Source organism: Lissotriton vulgaris, chromosome 2_1, assembly GCF_964263255.1.
Source record: "Lissotriton vulgaris chromosome 2_1, aLisVul1.2, whole genome shotgun sequence".
Classification (NCBI taxonomy): Eukaryota; Metazoa; Chordata; class Amphibia; order Caudata; family Salamandridae; genus Lissotriton; species Lissotriton vulgaris.
This window is the reverse complement of record NC_141687.1, coordinates 1,073,722,483-1,073,744,274: the sequence shown is the minus strand read 5'-3', so window position 1 is coordinate 1,073,744,274 and position 21,792 is coordinate 1,073,722,483. Positions and strand designations below refer to the sequence as shown.

The window sequence follows — 21,792 nt, the reverse complement described above, 5'->3', positions numbered from 1 at the left end:
ATAGCGCAAATCAATCCAAAAGGCAGCGGAATACTGGACCAAGGACATAGAGGCATAATGTCAATGAGTGGTAGGAAAAGTATCTGTTTTGCGGACGGTTAATGCATTGTGGTGTAGTGTTCTTTAAAGAGGTGTGTCCTCAACTCTTTCCTAAATGGGAGTAGTGTTAGGGCAGTCCTGATGGATACAGAGATGCTGTTCCAGGTCCTGGGTTTAGTAAGCTTGCTCTTTATATAGTATACCAAAAAAAGGTATTCTGTGCAAAGAGTCCAGGTATTCCCTTATGAATGTACAGAAGCTTGCTCTAGCAATCCCAAGGTGCTCTTTTAGGGAGTAGTGGGCTCAAGCAGTCATAGGCTTATCAGAGAGGAGTGTTAGACATTTGCAAATACACACACAGTCAAGGAATGATACGCACAACTCAATAAGCAGATGTACACCAATTATATAAACATGCATCTTTATGTATATTTCGGGACCAGAATCAATACGATCAGGTAAGTATGTTTCAAGACAGAAATATTTTTAGTTTTCAAAAGTCGACAGTGCAATTTTCAGAGGTGGCTATGTTTTGTTATGGAGGAAAAACAGATACTGCATACAGTTACTTCACAGTGACTTATGGGACCAATCCTCATGACTTAATGTGAGACCAGGTCAAGGTCCAAGGTAGCACAAGCAGATAACCTCCAGCAGCACTAGTGCAGCTGGGTGCAGTGGTGCAATACAGCGCTGGGTGCTTAATGTTAGTCAATGGGTATCGGTCCTGTCGAATAGAGGCTGCAGGTGTAAACTTGACCCAACAAGGAGGATCAGGCCTCACGATGCCCAGGGATGTGGTGACTCCTTCGGTCCACTTCCACTTGGGTTAGGGTCAACGGGTACAGAGGTGTCTTGAGGCGTCAGGTTTTTCACAGCCAAGTCACTCGCGGTCATGGGGGGCTGCACACAGAGCCTGCAGACGGCGCTGATGGGTCCCCTCCTGGCAAACCCAAGGTGAGCTTCTTCTTTAGAGGCCTCGAAACCATGCTGGCACCAATGGCCCACATCAACTCGGGCTTGGAGTGACCCGTGCAGTGGTGCTAGGCGGTGTCAGGTTTACACAGTCTGGGGCCCTCACATCTCTTTTCTTTGGTACCTGAAAGGTACCGGGCAACAGCTCTGCTGCTCCATGGGAGCTCCAGAGTCTTGGCAGAAGTGTTGGCAGTCCTCCCAGGCTTTCGGAGGCACAGCAGCTTTCAGGGTGAGTAGACTTTGGCACAATTGGCCGTAACAGCGAACAGGCCAGCAAGGTTGGCTCCAAGTCAGTTGCTTCTTCTACAGTTCTTGCTTTTCATGGCTCTTCGGTCCTACTTCTTTTTGATTGTAAGGATCTTATTACCTGGTGCCAGGGGCTCCCCTTAATACTAGATTTAGGGACGTTAGGGGAGTGAAGAGTAATAGCCAATGAGCTACTTATCCCTCTGGTCACTACCCCCCCTATATGACCACTTGTTGTGGGAAGTGGACATAATCCTGTGCCAGAGTTCCTAAGTTTGCCAACAGGAAGATGGTAGACTTCTGATTTTCGTCTTGATTTAAGGTAGCCCACCTTAGGGGTGAAACTAACCTGAAGGTACACGCCTCTCTGCCTACCTATTTTCCCACTTGTCCAGGCGCAAAATGGACCCTGGATTTAGTGGATCGGTATCCTCTCCTGTGAGGGAAGCCAGATTTGCGTACCAGAGGGGTGGGCTCTTTTAAGCTTCTTGCCTTGAAAAACTAATTTGCAGGTCATTTGCAGGTCATCCTGTGGAAGGGGGTGTAAGCACCCTCTGCCAGAGCAGGCTTTGTTCCTGACTTCCTGAGAGCAAAGACCTTCAATCCTAGGGGGCAGCAACTCATCTGTGGTGGCAGGCTGGCTAAGACTAGTCAGTCGGTACACAAGTAGTTGGTTGGTTTTCAGGGTGCACCTCAAAGATGTCCTCTGGATGCATGTATTAAAATAAATAAATCCATCACTGGAATAAGTGAGGGTTTATTATTACGAGAGTTTTGATATCTTGGGTTTCAGTTAACCCATCATATAGCTGGGGAACTCATTCTCACCAGTGTCCAGCACATGTACTTTAAAATGGCTTCCCGATCACTTATACTGGCAGCAATTGAACTGGCCAGCACAGGGGCATATCTGTTCATGTAGATATGTCCACACATGTATATAGTGTACCCTGCCTTAGGGCTGTCAGGCCTGCTGTAGGGTGACTTACCTATACTGCATGCAGTGTCTGCAGGCATGGCACACAGGGCTATGTGCAATGTGGTGTCTTCACTTTTGTCTGCACCAAGACATGCAGACTACAGTGGCAGTCTGTATGCGTTTGGTGAGGGCTCCCTTAGGGTTGCACAATACATGCTGCACCCTTTGGGACCCTCTTTGGTACTTATGCCTTAGGTCCCTGGGTTACTATCTGCTATGGACTTATTACAGGGGTGCCAACGTTCTTGCCATTTGAGGGAACAATTTTACAGTTTTGAAAAAGAGATCTGGCACTGGGGACCTGGTCAGCAGAAACCCATGCGCTTCCAGTCAAAATTGCATCAAATACCAGGCAAAAAGTAGGGGTGACCATGTCAAAAAGGGGCAGTTTGCCACACAGAGTGCATAGATGACAAGGCCTGCTGCCTTGTTTTTTCTTTGTTGCTGTTTTCAGTCTGCAGTTTGAAGATATCCTGGCTGCAAGTGTGCAGAGAATCCCCAGAGATGGTGAACTAGTCTGCTAGATAAGTGGAGGATACCAGCTGTGACAGCTTTGCAAATGATGGTGCTGGTTTTGAAGATGGTGTTGGCCAGTAAGGAGAGTCAATGGAGTTCCATTAGGAGGAGTGTGATGGGATCATGTTTTATCAAGCCTTGGATGAACTGTGCTGCAACATGTGCTTAAGAGGTGCCAGTGTGGAATCTGGTAGGCCATCAAGTATGGCAAATGGTTTCACTTTATTTAGAAGATAGAGCTGGGCAGCAGCAGCTCCTCCGTAATGGTGGAGACGTGTCGTCCCACTGCGCCAGCAGAGGAAAAATAAAATGATAATAAAAAATGTTGTTATTATTTTATTTTAGTTTAGGTGAGCCGATTCAAGTCTTGGGCGGGGCCAGGCAATCCTCGAGTGACAGCGGCAAGGACCGAGAGGTGGAGTGGTGGTGCACACTTAAGTGTGCATGTCTGTTTGGCTGGCTGTCTTAGGATGGCCAAACCAACATGCGCACTTATATTTCTCCAGCCCATCTGTGATGCACAGCCGGTTGGAGAGTAGGCACAGGCTCTCAGTCCCTTTGTGAGCACCTAAACAGACTGCTCAGACCAATCCTGGAACTGCTGTCATTCTGGGTAACTACAGGAGAGCAGCATCTGGACTGGGTGGGGAGTCTGGGAGCCTGTACTGGCCTGTGTATTTCCTGGAGCAGAGAAACACTGAGGCGACCGGCAGTGGTAGCGGCAGGTTAATAATTTTTTTAATTATTATTTACCCCTCCCCCCGCTCTGCTCACCACTTTGTATTGGAAGCAGCTGCTACTGGAGCTGGTACCAGCCCTTATTTGATTTTTGGATATGTGTTCCTTGAGGGTGTAAAATTTAGTTATGGGCCTAATTCTGGAAAAGCCCCAATATGCCTGCCGCAGGTTTGATTGTAGGTGTCTTTGATAATGTCAATTACAAACACAAACAGATATATCCACGTAGTTCCAAAACACTCAAGGTGTACCTATAAGCCTGAAAGTACCTTATTACCACATGGGAAGGTATGAAGAAGTAGATTGGAGACAAATCAACTGATTAATGTGGGATTCTTTAACCCACTCACGACAAAAAAAGGTTTATTTCGAAAGATAGTCATAAGCATAGACATAACATAAAAGACTTGATAGCATACCTAGATTCAAGTAAAACAATGTGTAAACTTCCTGTTTGGGCTGGAAGTAAGTCAATAATATGTCCAATGAAATCCATCAAAAAACATGCAAATCATCAATGTATTTATGTAGCAATATTTGTTCAGTCTGTTTGGAAAAGAGATTTTAATACACAGGTTGAAAGAGAGGAATGTGCATCATACATGTGATTGTTGTTACACCAGTGTCCAGGCATATTTTAGTGTCCATGGAAAGGCGGAGCACAGTGTGTTCACTCATACCTCATGTATTGCCTCTCACAGATCTTTTTGTGGGCCAGCTGAAGAGTTCACTCACCTGCACTGAGTGTGGATACTGTTCCACAGTCTTTGATCCCTTCTGGGACCTCTCTCTTCCCATTTCTAAGGTAGGTTTGGTTGCTATTTGGGCAGTTTCTTGAGTTGTCAAAACCTGAACCCCACCTGACATTTATTATTTTATCCTTGCAGAAGGGTTATCATGAAGTGTCCCTGATGGACTGCATGCAGCTATTTACCAAGGAAGATGTCCTGGATGGAGATGAGAAGCCAGTAGGTCTCACAGGAGACAGTCCATTCACCAGACTGTCACCTTTCTCTTTTGTGTCTTAGTAGAGGATCTGTAACAATGTCCTGGGGAAGGGCTAGCACCTAGAAATCAATACAGGGGGTCCTTTAAAGTATGGATAAGGCCACATCCCATCATTTTTCTTCCTATTCCGGAGTAACAAATTGCCCACTTTCCTGCACTACGCACCACCCTCAAGAACTGGGAAGTGAGGCAAAGCAGTAAATTGATGCTCAAGGAAACTGCAGGATGTTGGGAAACCCAAATCCTACAATACAAAACCAAACACCCCAATTTTTTTTATATTCCGTTGCATTTTATGTTCAATTAATATTCGGGCATAAACAGGTACTGGAATGTGTTTTACTATGAGTCAACTGGACTGTGAAGGCGGGGATCCAGGGTCTCAAACAGGCCAAACCTCTATTATCTTCCCGGGGTAGCCAAAGATAATGGAGTAGACGCCTCACTCACTTATCGTGACATGCTTCATCATCTGCGCCTATCCACACCAGGGTAGTACCACCAGGGCAGGCTCAACCAGAAGACATTTTTGAGAGTTCTTAGATGAAAACTAGATAGTGCAGGGATCTAGAAGAGAATGGTGAGTGGTGAGCTTTAGAAATGCCTCGCAGTATATCCTGAGAGAATTTCTTTATTAGTAGGCTGCATTGGGTATGGTTAAAAATATACCTGGAACAAGGTTGTAGTTGAGATTTATTTCTCAATGAATCTTGATTAATAGCATGCCAACATGTTTCGGCCCTCGTAAGGAGTCCAAACTGATCTGGGGCCTTCTTCATGGCTAGCCTTGTATCCCTGCGTAAAAAGAACTACACATACATTCTATGTGCGTGTAAGAGGCTTATAGCGCTTATCTACGATTGTAATCCATCTCTGGATCATACCCAGATTTTTGTTTATTCTGACATCATAGGTATTTGGTGCCTGGTGCCATCCTAGAGTCCCACTTGTGTCAAGGTACTAGGACTGCCTGTATGCCTACAGGTTACAGCTGCTCAGCAGCATGTTGGGGTTGCTAGTCCCTTGACACAAGTGTGACTACAGGATGGCACCAGACACGCATTATACCAGAATAACCCAAAATCAGGGTATGATACACAGACGGGTTACAATCTCAGGTGAGTGTTAAAGGCCTCTTATACATACATATAATGAATGTGTAGTCCTTTTTTAATTTAAGCAGGGATACAAGTCTAGCCCTGAAAAAGACCCCAGATCTGTTTGAACTCGTCATGAGGGTCGAAACATGTTGGCATCCTATTAATTAAGGTTAATTAAGTAAAAAATCTTAAATATAACCTTGTTCCATGTATATTTTTAACCGTACCCCCAGTACCCTACTAATAAAAAAGTTGTCTCAGGATATACTGTGAGGTATTTTATAGCTCACTACTCACTATTCTCTTCTGGATCCCTGCACTATCCAGTTTAATTTTATCTAAGAACTCCAGAAGATTTTCTTTTTGGTGAGTACACCCTGGTGGTACTACCCTACCAGGGTGTGGATTGGCACCGATGATGAAGCATGAACCGATAAGTGAGTGAAGCATCTGCTCCAATATCTTTGGATACCCCGTAAAGATAATAAAGGATTGGCCTGTTTGAGACCCTAGGTCCCCCCTTCACGGTCCAGTTGTCCCTATGTGAGGAAGTGTTTGTCTTTGGGAGAACGCAACTGGATGAAAAATCCTCCCCTCTCTGGAAGAGAAACAATTACTATGAGTCAACTCACAAGGTTAATAGAGCTTTGCCCAAACGTCACTTTTCTTTCCTTCATTATAAGGTTACAATATTACTAATTAAAACACACTGCTTAATGGCCATAAAATAGTGATGTACTTGTTGGAATTGATCTGACCTTTCGGTACATGACTGATATGGGACAACAAATTGATATAAATAAAGAGAGTTAACAATGCATTATTCATAGACTCTCAAACGTAAACCTGTGAGATATGAAAGCAACGTCACCACTTTTTTTTACACCTTATAGTTGTTGATCAAATGTCCAAATTGTTACATTATCATTGTAAAGAAATTGTATTTACCAAATGAAAGAGTAAAACTTTGCATCAACATGCTGCAAGCCATATTTACTTTTTTACTTACTCAGGGCTGATTTATATATTGGCAGCAAGCACACTCCGTCACAACGGCGACAGAGTATTCTTGCCACCAATATAATGGTCTGCCTGCAAATTTAAATGCAGGTTAACCATAGTTTGGAAACAACTGAGACTACTCTGTCCCCGCCATGACCAAATTTCTCTGATGGCCAGATGGAGTTGGGGCTGTCAGAGAAATGGCTATATGTCCGCCCACCCAATTCAGGTGGGTGAACATATAGCCATTTTTTACTATCCATCACCACCAGATAAACCCTAGCGGTAAGGGACAGTAAAATACTACAAATGCCCTCCTTGCCTTTGTGATTTTCTTTAAAAAAAATTTAAAAAACACATACATTCAACTGGCTGCTTCAACATGTTGATGGAGTCATGCGTCAAACTTAAAACAGCATTTACAATAACCACTGTGACAGCGCTCCTGACAATGCTTTAGAAATGATTGCCGGCTTGGTGGTCATTTCTCAGTTTGGCAAGTAGTTACTCGTCAGGGTGACAGAGTAATGTACTCATTTGCCCTGACGGAGTAAACTCTGCCTGTTAAAAAAATAGATCAGCCGCTTATTTGTCCGCAGTAGAACTGTGTTGACAGGCATTAGTATGCTTCACAATTAACTGTTGGCTTGCAGAGGCAAATCCGATGTACACTGAATGTTCTCAAGCAATGATAAAACCATTAATAAACTAAGATAGTAAGCAGAGATCAGAGATCATTTAAATATTAAGTAGTGGACTGACAAAAATATGAGGTGATACCCTGACAAAAGTTGTTAATGTAAACTAAGATTGGGGTGATGGAGTAAGCAGTAGAAGTGCCCTGCTTAGCCTTTAGTTCAGATGAAGCTGAAAAACACGAGTGTTGAACGTTTTTCTGAAGGCCAATAGGTTTGGTAGATTTCTTAAAGTCTTATGAAGAGAGTATTAGAGGCAGCCCCTGTAAAAAACAGATTAAGTGCAAGTACATTTTTAATTTCATAGTTGCAAGATAAAGCAAAACTTTGCTCATGAAGCTGTGTTGTCCACCAGCGATGGAGGAGATGATGGACGGAGCTCCCAAACTTTTCAGACACTCACCCTCAGTCACAAATCTGTATTGAATCCATCATCATTCTTTAGCTCACTTCGCCACCCCAGTTCAGACCCAGGGTTAAGACTGATTTGCATATGGCTTGGGTGGCGAATTGAGATAAAGAATTATGATGGATTCAACCCAGATCTGTGACTGGGGGAGAGTGTCTGAAAAGTTTAGCGCTCCGTCCATCATCTCCTTCTGTTTGCTTTGTTCACACTTAGTTGGCAGGGTATACCTAGACGTGGGTCCCTTACTCACTTTGTCCCTGGATTCAAGCTACCCTGGCTGATGAGGGGTGTTATCCTGAAATTGGTCCCAGAATGCTTGTTTCTGCTTCAGGGACGACCTGGCTTGGCAGTTCGGGCTGGACTGTTCCCATGAAGCACAGGGTGAAGACTGATTTTCATATGGCTGGGTTTGAACTGGGGTGGCAAAGTGAGCTATAGAATGATGATGGATTAAACCCAGACATGTCTGAAAGGTTTCAGCGCTCCATCCATCATCTCTTTCTGTTTGCTTTGTGTATGTGTGTATATATATATATATATATATTTGTATATATATATATATATATATGTATATATATATATATATATATACATATATATACAAAGCAAACAGACGGAGATAATATATTTATATATATGTGTTTGTGTATATAGATATATTCACTCACGTAAACAACTACATAGACAAAAGCCCACACTCATTACGCAGGTACACACACATGTTTACAGATATATTCAGTCACACAAACATAGATCCAAAAACACACGTATAAACAGACAAACATGTATACTCACAAACACACACACTAACTCACATACATACAACTATGTGTATAGAAAGACACCCACATATAAACATAAATGCATACACATATACACATGTGCAGGTACACACTCACGGGGGCACTCCCATATGAAGGGCTGCTGGAGTTATAGAGCGGGGGAGGACCAAATTATGCTGCAGCAAGTAAAGGCAAATTGTGCAGCGTGATGTGGCACATTTTTTGATGATATTGCATCATTAGTTTATCATTCACGCACATGCTTCCATTGTCTGGACAAATATTCCACCTCTGTAGAAGTTTAACACACAAAAATAGCAATAAGCAACAGAAAGATTGACCAGGTGATGGATCGATAATTAGACAGGAGACGCAGTCTGTACAATCACATAATTCCAGTGGCTCTGCACCTATGTATATATCTGAACACACACTGGTATACTCACATATACAAACATGCAGACCCGTTGATGCATATACACACGTTTAGATGAGTGCAATTAGATTTGATTCAATAAAATTAGATTCGATTTTCTATGACTAGAGTAAAGAGATTAAAAGATTAGCTTTTTGATGACAATTGAAAGATCTTGTGTATAGAGAGTAAAAGGTTAGAGCACAAACAAAAATACATCTGAAAGGAAACCAAAAATGAAAATAAATAGGTATATCCACTCACTAAAATATTTTAACTTTGAAGGGAGTACCAGTGCTAAATAATATGATTAACAAATATATGCTAGGCTTGAACCTCCCCAGACTTTTTAATCAATCAAACATATTAATCAAACTTGTTAGTAATCAGATTTGTTAACTCAACCATATTCATTCTAGAATATTGAATACACTATATACGAGCATTCTACTCACAAAACTGAAAGAAAAGAGAACGTATTGTTTTGAACATTAGCCACGTCTATTTATCTCCCATCAAGTCTGGACAAAAGAACATTGGCCTTCAAATCCCACATTGATCCAGTGTTTAATGTGTGTTCACTATTATGGACTTAATGGTAAAAATTTTAAACAATTGCATGGATTAACTGATGTCTTGTAAATATGTTCTGATTGATCTGAATATTTTCATTTTTCAATAAGAATTGTAAAATTATCCTATGTAATTTCAATAACAATTCTACTAAATATCAAAAGTATGTGTACAAGTAGTCTATAAAAATACACTTCAAACCTGTCGCAGCCAGACATGTCTCAGCTTGACAATAACACATAGTCGTCATTTTAAAAAGTATGTCACTTGCAGTCTGTCATATCACTTCCAAAAGGAATACATTATTGAATATAAAAACTACAATTTACATACGTGAAATCATTAATTTGAAATCCTTTTTATTTTCATTAAAGGATAGCCTGTCAAAGGACAAACAATGATGTTAGTTTAAAATACATTTTATTGATTTCCATCAGTATTTATTGGCAGTTGTGCATCCTCCTGTAGACTTAGAATCCAATTTTTTTTAAATATTCTTAGATTAAAATTCATATCCCCTCTGATTTCTTCTTAAGTTGTTGACAATGTAAAGACCTAATTCACATTTCTATTTTGTTGCTCAGTAAAGAAAAGAGATTAGTATAACAGGGAACTTCGTGACTGTCAGATCTCATATGCTTTATGACCCCCAACTTTAATTGTCATGTTGTAACTATACATTTCTATACTTTTTTAAATGTATATAATAAATCGTACATGCAAAATGTTCCTAAAGAACTGGCAATTTTATGGCCTTCTCATTGGAGCTTTTCTACTTAATTGTCAAAATAGATAATGCTTTTTATAGCAACTCACACGTGTATAAAACCCATTGCCTAAACTTCAGACCCATTGCTCAATGCTATCTTTGCATGCTAAATTACTCTTGCACAAGACGTTTTCCAAATTGGGAATTTCCTACATTTGCACTTTTATAGTTGACTGTGTAACATGTAATCTATTATACAATTTTTCTTAGTTGACAATGTTGTTGTCCCATCTCAAAGTTGTTTAATTCCAAAGACATATCCCACTGATTTGTAGTCTATTATCCATTTACTTCTAACTCTTTTTTTAACTCATTTGAAAGGAAATTAAAATGTCTTGCGGGAAATGACTTGATAGCACAATGTCTTTCAAGTATCGTGTCCGGTGCAGGACCAGTGAATGTACTGGACTTCTAGCGCGCAGTTCTTTCCACTGCATCGGGTGCCATAGCCTTAGACCCCAGAAGTGTGAGGGTCTGTCTTCAACCCCAAGAATTGACCCTCACATGTACTAACATGACACCACATGTATTTGTGAAGCTCACACATACTAGTGAGACTAACCTCCATGCATTCTATCATGAACATCCTAGGGCAGAGGAGACACAGACTGACCCTTACACATTCTATCATGAACCATTACATGCTTACAAAGACCCTTAGAGCATTCTTTTGTGTGCCCCCAACGCATGTAAGATGGACTCATTTTCTGTATTGAGCCCCAAGGACGGGTAAGAAATACCAGTTCTTATTCTGTCAAGATCCATTCTGGATGTTTATAACACGGCTACGTACACATGCTGTCCTTACCCGCTGTGGTGCTGACATCATTGGAAATTGACCCTTTTTTTCTGAACACCTCAGGGACCTGGTAAAAATATCACTTGCAGAGGATCAAACACCTAGCGCTGTTCACAATGCACCTTATCCTAAGCTCCCTACCCAGATTTTACCCTGAGCCACACGGGGCTGCCGATAACATTCATCCTCATACATTGCAGCCATAGATCAATGGATGCTTTTTTCATATAACCGGCCATATTGTGTTCTCTTTCAGACCTGCGAGCGGTGTAAAGCAAGAAGGAAATGCACAAAAAAGTTCACCGTTCAGAAGTTCCCGAAGATACTTGTACTCCGTATCCTTTTACCACGCAGCATGCTTTGTCTCCACATTTTGTTCTTTATTCGTTTTTATGCAGTGAAAGATAATTCAGTTTACTCTGTAAAACTGCAGTTGAGCACCAGTATAAAATTAGGAAATGCAAAGAAACCAAACCAAGCCAATAGTTGTCCCTTAGGTCAGGGTAAGTTTATAAACATGCACGAAAGTCCTTCCTTCAGTCGTGGTCCAAGCGGGGGCAAGAAGAGCAAACTTCCGCTCACCGTATGCCTTTCACATAACGCTAACCCAGCAAACTGCCTGCAAGACCCGCCTTAGAAGATGAGAGTCTTAGGGACAGATTTACCAATTTCTTACGTAATACAGTGCTGCAGCCACAAATGCTGCTCTGCGCTGTCTGAAAGGGTAGAGCACCAAGTTGACTGAAATATAGCTCTCTTCTCCCCTTTCCTATCACCAGCTCTGAAATTAGCTGCTGTGCGCCACGGCGACACCTTTGCGCGATAGTGCAAGGGTGTCTACTTGAATTAAGCATAGGTTTTGTACTGGAAGGATACCCTTTCATTACAAAACTGTGCTCAGACTAATTTTGAAAAATGTCCCACTTTGTATATGTGCTCTACAGTACAGCTCACATGGGAAGTCGGAAAATAAAGGAGAAAAAAGCATTTCTCCTTCATAGCGACTGGTTGAAGGGTATTCTACTTTTTTACACTAAACCCTGTCTATATTTATTAAACCGATATTACGCACCCTTGGCGCGAAGTAATGCAAAGCTTTGCTGCTTCAGGTTATTTTCACATTATTTCCAGTGCTAAACAAGTTTAGTACTTGACAGAAAATCTGACAAAAAGATTTTTCACCAATTTGCATCACTTTTGTGTAACTCCGTCGCAGCACTGGGGGGGAGGAGGGGAGTGCGGCACCGCCATGCTTGTGACGGAACCACTCCGTCATGAGCCACGGGCGCACTGTGCTCATGACGGCGTGGTTCCGTCACGACTCCACCCACTCACTAATTCGCCAGCACAGGTGGGGAATCAGTGCTGTGTGGGCGGAGCGGCCGCAGCATGACGGAACCACGCCGTCATGAGCACACGGCGCCCATGGCTCATGACTGCGTGGTCCCGTCATGAACAGGGAAGGGGTTAAGGTACGTAGTGCCACTTGCCTCTGGGTGAACAAGCACTTTAGAAACTGTTTTCATTCCCTTTCATTTCAAATTTGTTCCATCATATGGACTTCTAATTTCCATGAATCCTTCGAGCTCACCATCATATTCCCTCATTCAGACGCTGAGACTGCCACAGAGCAGAATCAGCAGAATCAGAGTCCCATCTGGAGGGGTGTGTACATGTAAATTTATAGAAGAAGGCAAACGATTGATAATATTTATAGGGGACAAGACAATTGTGCTCAGTAAGCGGCCATAGGATATAATCTGATACTAATCGTTTCCTTCATGTGTCAGGAGAAGATGTTTAATTCAGCATGCTTTTTATTTTTTTATTAAGTGCCTTCGCACTGCACCAAAAATGCGCCTGTTGTGGTTTAGTTGATGGTCTGTGTTGTTAGTCTGTCAGATAATAGGAGAAGTTATTCCCAATTCCACAAGGAGGCAGTGTTTCTCTATGAATCGTCTTCGCTTTGGCTGAATTGATACTTTTGTCTTCTGTTTCATATTACCGCTCCAAGCAGTGTTATCGTAGCCAAGTGACAATATTCAATTTCCATTTCAAGCAGCTGTCTTGCGGTCACATCACTTCTCATTCTGGGTTCAGGATTAGCACTTGTTTCCACAGTGTATGAATAACGTGTCCCACCTTATGCTGTCAGTACTTCTTTTGAGGCCTCTGATGTTTACATTTAGCTGCTCAGAGATGAGAATGCAGCCAATTGAATCTCTCCTTAGGAGAATTCAGTCAGTCACAGCGCTCAATGCCAGTCATATACCTCACTTTGGGAATTCAGCCAGTCAGATCGCTCGCCTGGTGATTCACCAAGTCATATACCCCAGTATGAGAACTGAGCTAGTCACATCCTCTCCGAGTGGGAATTCAGCCAGTGATATGTTTCATTACGAAATTCATCTTATTGCAATGGGAATATCGCTAGACGTCTCAGTTTGGAAAGTCGACTAGTCGTATTCTGTCTACTGAGATTTAGTTGCTCGGGTCTCTTATATACAGGGAACAAGTCCTTAAAAAATGAAGTGGGGGGACTCACTTAGTTAGGCAGCATGCAAGTGACATCATGGCACGTGCCATCACAGTCCATAACGTCACGGCCGTGACCGCACGTGGCATCACAGGAAGTGACCTCACTGGAAGTGACATCACAAGAAGTAACACCAGATATTAAGACCTCACAGATATGTTTATCAGGTAGATTATGAGTACAGTTATGTGTATTACGAGATTTAACAAATTAGATTTTGCATCAGGGTTGTGCCAAAAATCTGGCGCAACCCCAATGCAAACTGGATCAAAAGGAAGCCTGATTACTCTTTAAATTCGGCCTTTTTCTTTGGTCCAGCTGGTGGTGAAAATAAAAAAGCCCTCTCGTTCCTTGCATGTTGCTGCTGGGAGTGTAAAGCAGACAACATGAAGGCGCTACTGAACGTGTCCCGGTGTCTTACAATTACACCGGGAAAGGTCCAGCATATTTCTGTGGGGCCCAACTCTTGGCAGTCCACCCTGTGAAAATAGTGGATGGACGCCATCTACCCGTGTGTACCCCGACTTGTACCCTGCTTTTATGGTGAATTGATTTGGTTCTTTCTCACAAGGGATTATCTGTTTGGCTCCTTGTTTTTGCTCTCGCCTATTACTCTCAGTCGCTGCAGGGGTGCTGTCTGTACCGGGAATGTCTCCTCCGCCCTTTGTACTCAGTCCTTATTCTATGTTCTTTCTCCCAGTGTGTGGTATGCTCTTCACTCCACTGTCTTCTTTCACTACAGTGCCTCTCTGTACCCCTAGGGGTACTCTCGGTCACTGTATGGCATCCGTGCTGTGCCTCTCAGTATCCCTGGGAAGCAGATTCAAGCACCGACTAACCCGGTAATCCTGGCCCCGCGGAACTCTATCTATCGCAACGCGATTATCCTTGGTTAAACACCCGATCCTGGGTTGTTCCGCCTTATCAGGCACCGCTCTGATCAACTTTCTGCTCATTCAGATCGGGAATACCTTTTCCCCGGCATTAGAGGCTTACTACCTTAAGGCATTTATTAAATGTCCTGATGATGGTCCCCATGATTAATTAGTGGGACCGAAACGCCGTCGACTTGATGTGCACCTTATGCAAAAATTATACCTTTATGTAATGCATATGTAATGGTGCTTGCCTAACTTTTCTGTACACCTGCATTCTTACAGAAAACGCTACTTTTGCCTTAAAAAGCCCTGTTCTGTCTTCTGTTCTTCTACCTTCTGTTCTGATCAGATTGTGATTGGGTACAGGCTTGTGCCCCACATTGGTGATTTGTTGAAGGTTATTATTTTTCTGTGTATATTTTCAATTGAGTAAAAATTGAAAGACCTCTGTCCTGCTGGGCATGTCGCTCCAAATATAGAAGTGATTTTGTCTATATTCATTTGCTTCGCATATTCCTGTATGCATGGGACCGTTGTTGTCTTATAAAGTCTGCTCCCCGAGGTCCTGTGCTGACTCATTTGGGGTCCCTTGTTGTTCTTAACACATCTCAGCATCCCTGGGGATGCTCATTGACCCTGTAGGCTCTCAGCAACTACAGAGGTACTTTCTATCCCCCACAGTGCCTCTATGTACCTCAAGGGATGATTTCAGCCTGCAGTTTTGCTTCACAGCCCTAGGACTGGTCTCTATTCCAGCACTGCACCTCTCAGCATCACTGTGCCTGGAATCTCCCTCCACATCATTAGCAGTACCTCTCTTTATCACTTTGGCTATTCTTAGCCTGCAGTGTCTCTCCACACCTTTAGTGCTTTTCTTTGTCCCTGTAGTTTCTCTTAGTACCTCCAGCGGCTTTCTTTGGCTACTCTATTGCTTCTCTCTGCCCCTACATTACCTCTCTACCTGTGTGTATTCTTGCTGCCCCATGCAGTGCCTTTTAGTGTCTCTAGAGGTGCTTTCAAGTCTGTGGTGTCTCTCTATGACACTTGGACCATCTATGCCCCACAATACCAGTCTACCTTTTTCAAGTGCCCTGAGCTTACAGTGTCTCCCCAATCCTTATTCTCGCACTCTGCCTAAGCAGTGTGTTCGTGTACTCCAAGGGGTGCTTTCTGCCCATTCATTCCCTCTTGTAGCCTCTGTGGTTGCTCGCTCCTCAGCAGTCTGTCTGTCTTCCTCTCAGGCTACTCTCTGCTGTGCATCTGTGCACCAGTAGGGATACTCTCTGTTCCCTGCCTCAACCTGCACAGTACCACTCTGTACATCTGTTGTTGTTCTACATCTCCAATGTCTGTCTACGCCCCTAAGGATGATCTCTGCTCCGTACAGCTTCGGTACCTCCAGGGGTGCTCTCTGATCCTGTCATGTCTCTCCATATCCATAGAGATGGTCTCTATCAAGAAGTGCTTCTCCAGGAGGCCCCCTTTGAGTCTGTGGGGTCTCGTCACACGCCTCGGGAGCGGTCTGTTCCACAATGCCTCTCTGCACCTCTAGGAACACTCTCTTCATCTCCAGTGCTTCTTTCAGACCCTCCAGGATTTCCCAATTTCAAAATTTGCAAAGAAATCGCAAAATCTTCAGTGTTGTACAAGGAATGCACTTTTTACAAAATCGCATGTGAAATTAGAAAATGCGACCCTCCTTGTATTAGCCCAGTGGCTCGCCACTGAGCCATTAGGAGGGTTTCTTGCATTCCTTCATGTGAGGGCCATGACGACTCCCACCTGTAAATGCCCCCTGGGTCTGCCACGTGCCCTATGGGTGATGGCCCTAATCCTTTTTTACAAATTAGTGCCTTTGTAGGCCAGCTGTCTACGGGGTCACTTGGGGGGCTTTAACTTTGATCAAGTTTTTGGCCCACACGTGGCAGGCCCAGGGGGCATTTATTTTATGTTTAGGGCCCGCCATCCACAGGGCATATAGTGGGCCCAGGGGGCATGTATTTTTTAAACTGTTTGGGGCCTGCAGCGAGCCCAAGAGCATTTATTTTGATCATTTTCACCAAAACTTGATAAAAAATATATGCTTCATGGGCCCTCCATGTGCTCTGTGGGCGGCGGGCCGTAATCATTTTAAAAAAATGCATTCCCCTGGGCCCGCTGCATGCCCAGTGGGCCCAAAACTTGATCAAAGTTAGCACCCTCCGGTGCCCTGTGTGTGTCAGGCCTAAGGGGACATTAATTTGTATCAAGTTTTGGGGCTGCTGCCCACTGGGCACGCAAAGGGCCCAGGGCTCTTTTTTTTTAACGTTTAGGGTCCGCCGCCCATGAGGTTTCATGACAAGGAAAATATAGCATTATTATGAGCTTATATCACTCATCCTACAGAGCACATGTATGAATAAACATAACAGTTCCCACATCACCCCAAACCCACACTTGGAACCACAGCTAAAGGATGCCGTGAGTAGTGCGGACCCGCATGTCATGCCAGGTCATCCTAATCAGTACTCTCTTGGGGGAAGTCAGTGCAATATTTGTCAGGTGGAGAAGACAAAGCTATTTGGGGCACGTAAGTTCTCTGAATTCCAAAGAGAGTAAGGTGATAAAGGGATGTCAAAGCTCAGCATATGAAGTGCTCTGTGCTGAAAGAGTCAGGGTCAGCCTCTCCATCCCTAAAATGTACCAGAGACAGTGGAGCCATCCCTAATAAGTGGGAATTTAATCTGTACCCCAGTGTGTTTGAATATTTTGCAGGGCTGCTCCCAAAGCTAGTCCGATCTGCCTTCCCCTGCGTGGTTTGAATGTGAAAGTGATCGCGTTGGGCAGCCCCAGGATTGTGTAGGCAGGAAATTGGGGAGATGAGTGCTGAGGTCAGTGTCTATGTCATCAAGCAGTTGTGTACAGTAATTAGTGTGTTTCAGATATTCCCGTAGTATGTGCAGTAAAGTTCCAGGATATCCGCAGCCATGCCAATAGTCGGTTTGCACATAGGATTACCATATATAAGCGTACTGGCGTGAGATACCAGTATGTGACTATTTCAGTAGCTGTTTCAATACTGGCCATATTGCTTACCGTGTTTCCAACCCCGTTGGCCTGTAGGGTCAACCTGCGGAGGGGGCTGCCTCAGAAGGACATAAAGTTCGGTGATGGGGCGTCGTCTGATGTCTTAGTCACCAACCACTTTTCAAAGGTGGTAAGAGTGCGCTGCTCTCTGGGAGGAATTGTGGGATACATCAGACAATGCCGGGTCTGGAGGTAGTGCAACCTCTTTGTTTCAGTTATGGCATAATCGGAGCCGAGTTCATCAAAATAGAGGGGTCCAACGCTGTTGGATTCGGCCCTGGGGAAAAATCCACATTTCCTACTATTGGTGTGAACCGGGAGGGAAACAAAGTGAGGCCTTTTTCAGTGGTGGCTGATACATAATGGTGGTCGCGGGCTGGGAGTGGGAGTTAAAAAACTTAAAATTCACTTACCTTTCCACGGCTGCCGCCTTCATCTGTCATCTGTCCTACCTTCTCTTCCCGGAAGGCTCCCCTAATTCAATCATGACACTGCTGTCACCATGACAGCAGCGTCATGATTGGTCTGATTGCCGTGGTCTGACGCTCAGATGTGGACTGCAAGCCTGTGCATGCGTTGTGCATTACAGCCCGGTGGAAAACATGCAAAGTGCGCATGACTGTTTTACCGGCCGAAGATGGCCGTCATAACCGTCAGGTGCACTTCAGTGCACATATCACTGCTCCCTCTGCTGGCTGTGACGACAGCCAAGCCCCACCTTGCCCTGCTCCAAAACTGGCTTCAGCAAGGAAAAATAAAATAATAACAGCTAATTATTATCATTTTATTTTTCATTTTTTACATTGCTGAAAAGCAGTGGGTCGACTCTTCCGCCATTGCGGAGTAACCGCCACTTGCCTCTTTGCTCACTCACCCAATCCCAGATGTCTGATAAGGTTTTGATAACTGGGATAATAGAGGCTCCTCAGTTGACTGTTCTTGCGTTAAAAGGGGATTCTCCAGAGGTTTTGCCCCACCACTGCTCAATCCAAGAAAGCCAGTGCTTTCAAACCCCCACCAGGACCATTCAAATAGGAACCAAAGCTATGCTGCTTGTAGTAATGTAAAAGATTTAAGATGCCTAGGCGTCCCTCCCTCAGAGGTCTATAACTCTGCTCTTTCCGCATGCTGGGACTGCCATTGGCCCATACAAAGTGGTTCAGATCACTTTGCACAGCTTGTATGCTACTGGCGAGGGGGGTTCAACTGGCAAGGCCTAATAGCGGAATAAGATCTTAAGCAGGACTGACATTTTTAGGGCGGCAACCCGGCCAAGCCAGCTTCCACCTGGTTAAGTCTGTTTAAATCTGTTTGTGTAAGGCTCTGTAGTTGAGGGATGCAGTCACTAGAGCTGTAGGGGCTAGTTGAATGCCCATGTAGGGGATGGATGAAGTCACCCATTTTATAGGATCACTGTGGGATAGGGCCGGCTCCTTGGCTGACTTGAGGGAGAGGTTGAGGGCCTGGGATTTGTAAACATTAACCTGAAATCCAGCCGCCTGTCCAAAGGCCTCTAGTTCAGTCAGAAAGGCCGGGCGTGAGATGGATGGCTCGTCTAGGGCCATCAGGACATCATCAGCATAAAGACTAATGGTATGCACCTCCCCGACAAAAGGGATCTGTTTACATCTGGGACCGACCCAAACACGCTGAGCAAAATGCTCGATATATAGAGCACAAAATGAAGGGGCGAGGGAGCACCCCTGACGAATGCCTCTACAAATAGGGAACGGACCGTTGTCTGCCTGTTCACTCAAACTGTCGCAACCGGATGGCCATGATTACTGAGAACCCATGAGCAAAATCTCTTGACGAATCCAAATTATGTAAGTGTAGCTTCTAGGTAGCGCCAATGGACCCGATCAAATGCTTACTCTGCATTGATAGCCAAGACCTTACATTCCAAATTAGAACGTTGGGCTTTTTCAATGAAGTGCAGGATGCCTTTCATGTTATCGCTACCTTGACAATGTGGCACAAAACCAGCCTGATCTGGGACAATGAGGCTTGGTAGGAGGGGGCCTAAGCGGGCAGCCAAATTACCAGTGAACAAATTGATATCTACATTAAGAAGAGATAGCGGGCGATAAAAAGCACATTGGCATTTATCCTTATCGTGTTTATGAAAAAACACCAATGAGGGCCTCAAACATGGAGAACGGGATCGAATCTGGGTCCGTAATGAAGTCAGTGAGGCTAGGAGGGGAGCAAGAGTTCGTACAGAATGTTTTGTAAAATAGCACAGGGAAATTAAGGAGTTTCTGCCTAGCAATGATAGATAACCTCTTCAACCCGAATCGGTGATCTACATCTGTCACCTGTTCCTGCGTCAATTTTTGTCGTATGGACTCCATGCAGATGTGATGAGGGCATCCCCGGTAAGTTCAGAGCCATCTGCCCCAGTTATAGAGGCAATTTTTTTAATGATTAAGGCCCACAGGGCATGTGGCGGGCCTAGGGGGCATTATTTTTAACACGTTCCCCCCCAAAAATACATGCAAAAGCTAAATAAATTGCCAAAACATGCGGCAGAATTTCCATATTTGTGCGGCAAAATTTGCTGATCCATGCCGTAATATTCTGGAGGGAGGGGGGAAGGGGTCTGTTCTTTGTACCTCCATTGGTGCTGAGCCTACAGTATCTCTTGACAGCCCTGGGGGTGGTGTCTGTCTCCACACTGCCTCTCTGTGCCTCTAGGGTTCTCCCTGAGTTGGCAGTGTCTCTCCACACCCACAGGGCCTCTCTCCTCTGCAGTACCCTAGTCTCTGGACTTCTGTGGATGCTGCCGGAGCCTGGAGTGTCTCTACAAACACACAGGGCCGTTGTCTTCCACTCCTGTTTCCTTGACTCTTACTTCTCACAGACCTGAAGCGATTTTCAGAGGCGCGGATCCGGACCAGCAAGCTATCCGCCTTCGTCAGCTTTCCCCTGAAGGACCTGGACCTCAGAGAATTTTCCTCAGACCCAAGCGGTAAGTCCCCTTGTAGGATGATGTGGTGAAGGGGGAAAGAAAGGGGGTCTCCCTGCAAAATGCATCATGATTACAACATGCTCTTACTCATAGCTGAGTTAACCTCCAGGGAAATATAGAGTCTTTCTTAAACGTGGCACTGAAGGGCCAATCACGTTGGTCTTAGGGCTTGGAAACAGTCAGACACCTGTGAAGTCCATAGATCTATGGCAGAGTTCGGCCAGATCGGACGGGAAAGTCAGTCACGTGTCAGAAGCAACCTCATATGTGACCAACTGCTCCAGGTCTACCAGCTATAAGAATTCTCCCGATTTGCCTACAGGCAGGACCAATACAATTATGCAGCAATGGAGGACCACATTATGTGTCAGCGTTCACTAAATTATGATTCGAAAGTAAACAATTCATGCATCAGTATGAAGCATATTCCCTGTCAGTACCTTGGAACTTTTTTGCAATTTTAACGCATAGTGACACAAATGAATCGCAAAGCCATGTAAAATACAAAGCTTTCCTGATAACAAATAGTGTATACAACGATGAGACTAAACGTGCATAAATGCTATTCCTCTACAAATAATATATTGTCTACTGTGGAAAACCTTTTTAACAGACTCCATTCTATCTCGAAGACTAAAAATTTGAGTGAAACATACCATGTTTCCTGCAGCATAAAGCAAGCGGATATCTACACACTTATTAGAATAAGGGTGTGCTTTTTTATTCTTTGCACCCCAGTCATCTTGATGACAGGTCCTCCGTTATGGGTTCATTCTGTGTCCTCACTATGGGCAATCCTTCCAGTAAGAACCAGTGTAGTAGAACAATATTTTACATTTCACTTGTATGACCTAAAAGTCCTTCTAGGATACTATCAGTATCATATAACTTTATTTGATGTTGTATGAAATCATACAAGTGTACAGATAAAACGGATCCATCATAAACATCCATAAAAATACATCTCCAAGTGTAATAATCAGGGCCTCAGGAATTATGCAGCAGGAGATGGCCAAATTATGCAGCAGGGTTGAGTAAATTATGCTGCAAGAAAAGACAAATTATATGGCATAATGCAACACATTTTGCAATAGAATTACTTCATTTTTTGTCATTTTTAAACTTGGTAACACTGTCTGGGCATTGGTTGCACTCCATTAGTACCTATTTACACCCAGGTTGACCATTCCAGTTTTGCAAAGGGTCTCACACCACACAGCAACAAGTTTTGCTGCTTTTTTAGTAACTTTTGAACCGTTTGAGCTAGGAACATTTTTGTTAATATCTGGAGAATAT

The 21,792-nt window shown here is 43.8% G+C and overlaps 1 protein-coding gene across 5 annotated transcripts in view; it reads left to right on the top strand.

The window, feature by feature from the left end:
* Positions 1-21,792, top strand: part of USP2 (ubiquitin specific peptidase 2) — a 280,374-nt gene that overhangs the window by 242,141 nt on the left and 16,441 nt on the right. For all 5 annotated transcript variants that reach the window (XM_086956774.1, XM_086956771.1, XM_086956772.1 and 2 more), the window contains 4 exons: positions 4,195-4,298; positions 4,381-4,461; positions 11,302-11,380; positions 20,389-20,496. In XM_086956774.1, the coding sequence (XP_086812900.1) occupies positions 4,195-4,298; positions 4,381-4,461; positions 11,302-11,380; positions 20,389-20,496 (372 nt within the window). The remainder of the gene's footprint in view (positions 1-4,194; positions 4,299-4,380; positions 4,462-11,301; positions 11,381-20,388; positions 20,497-21,792) is intronic.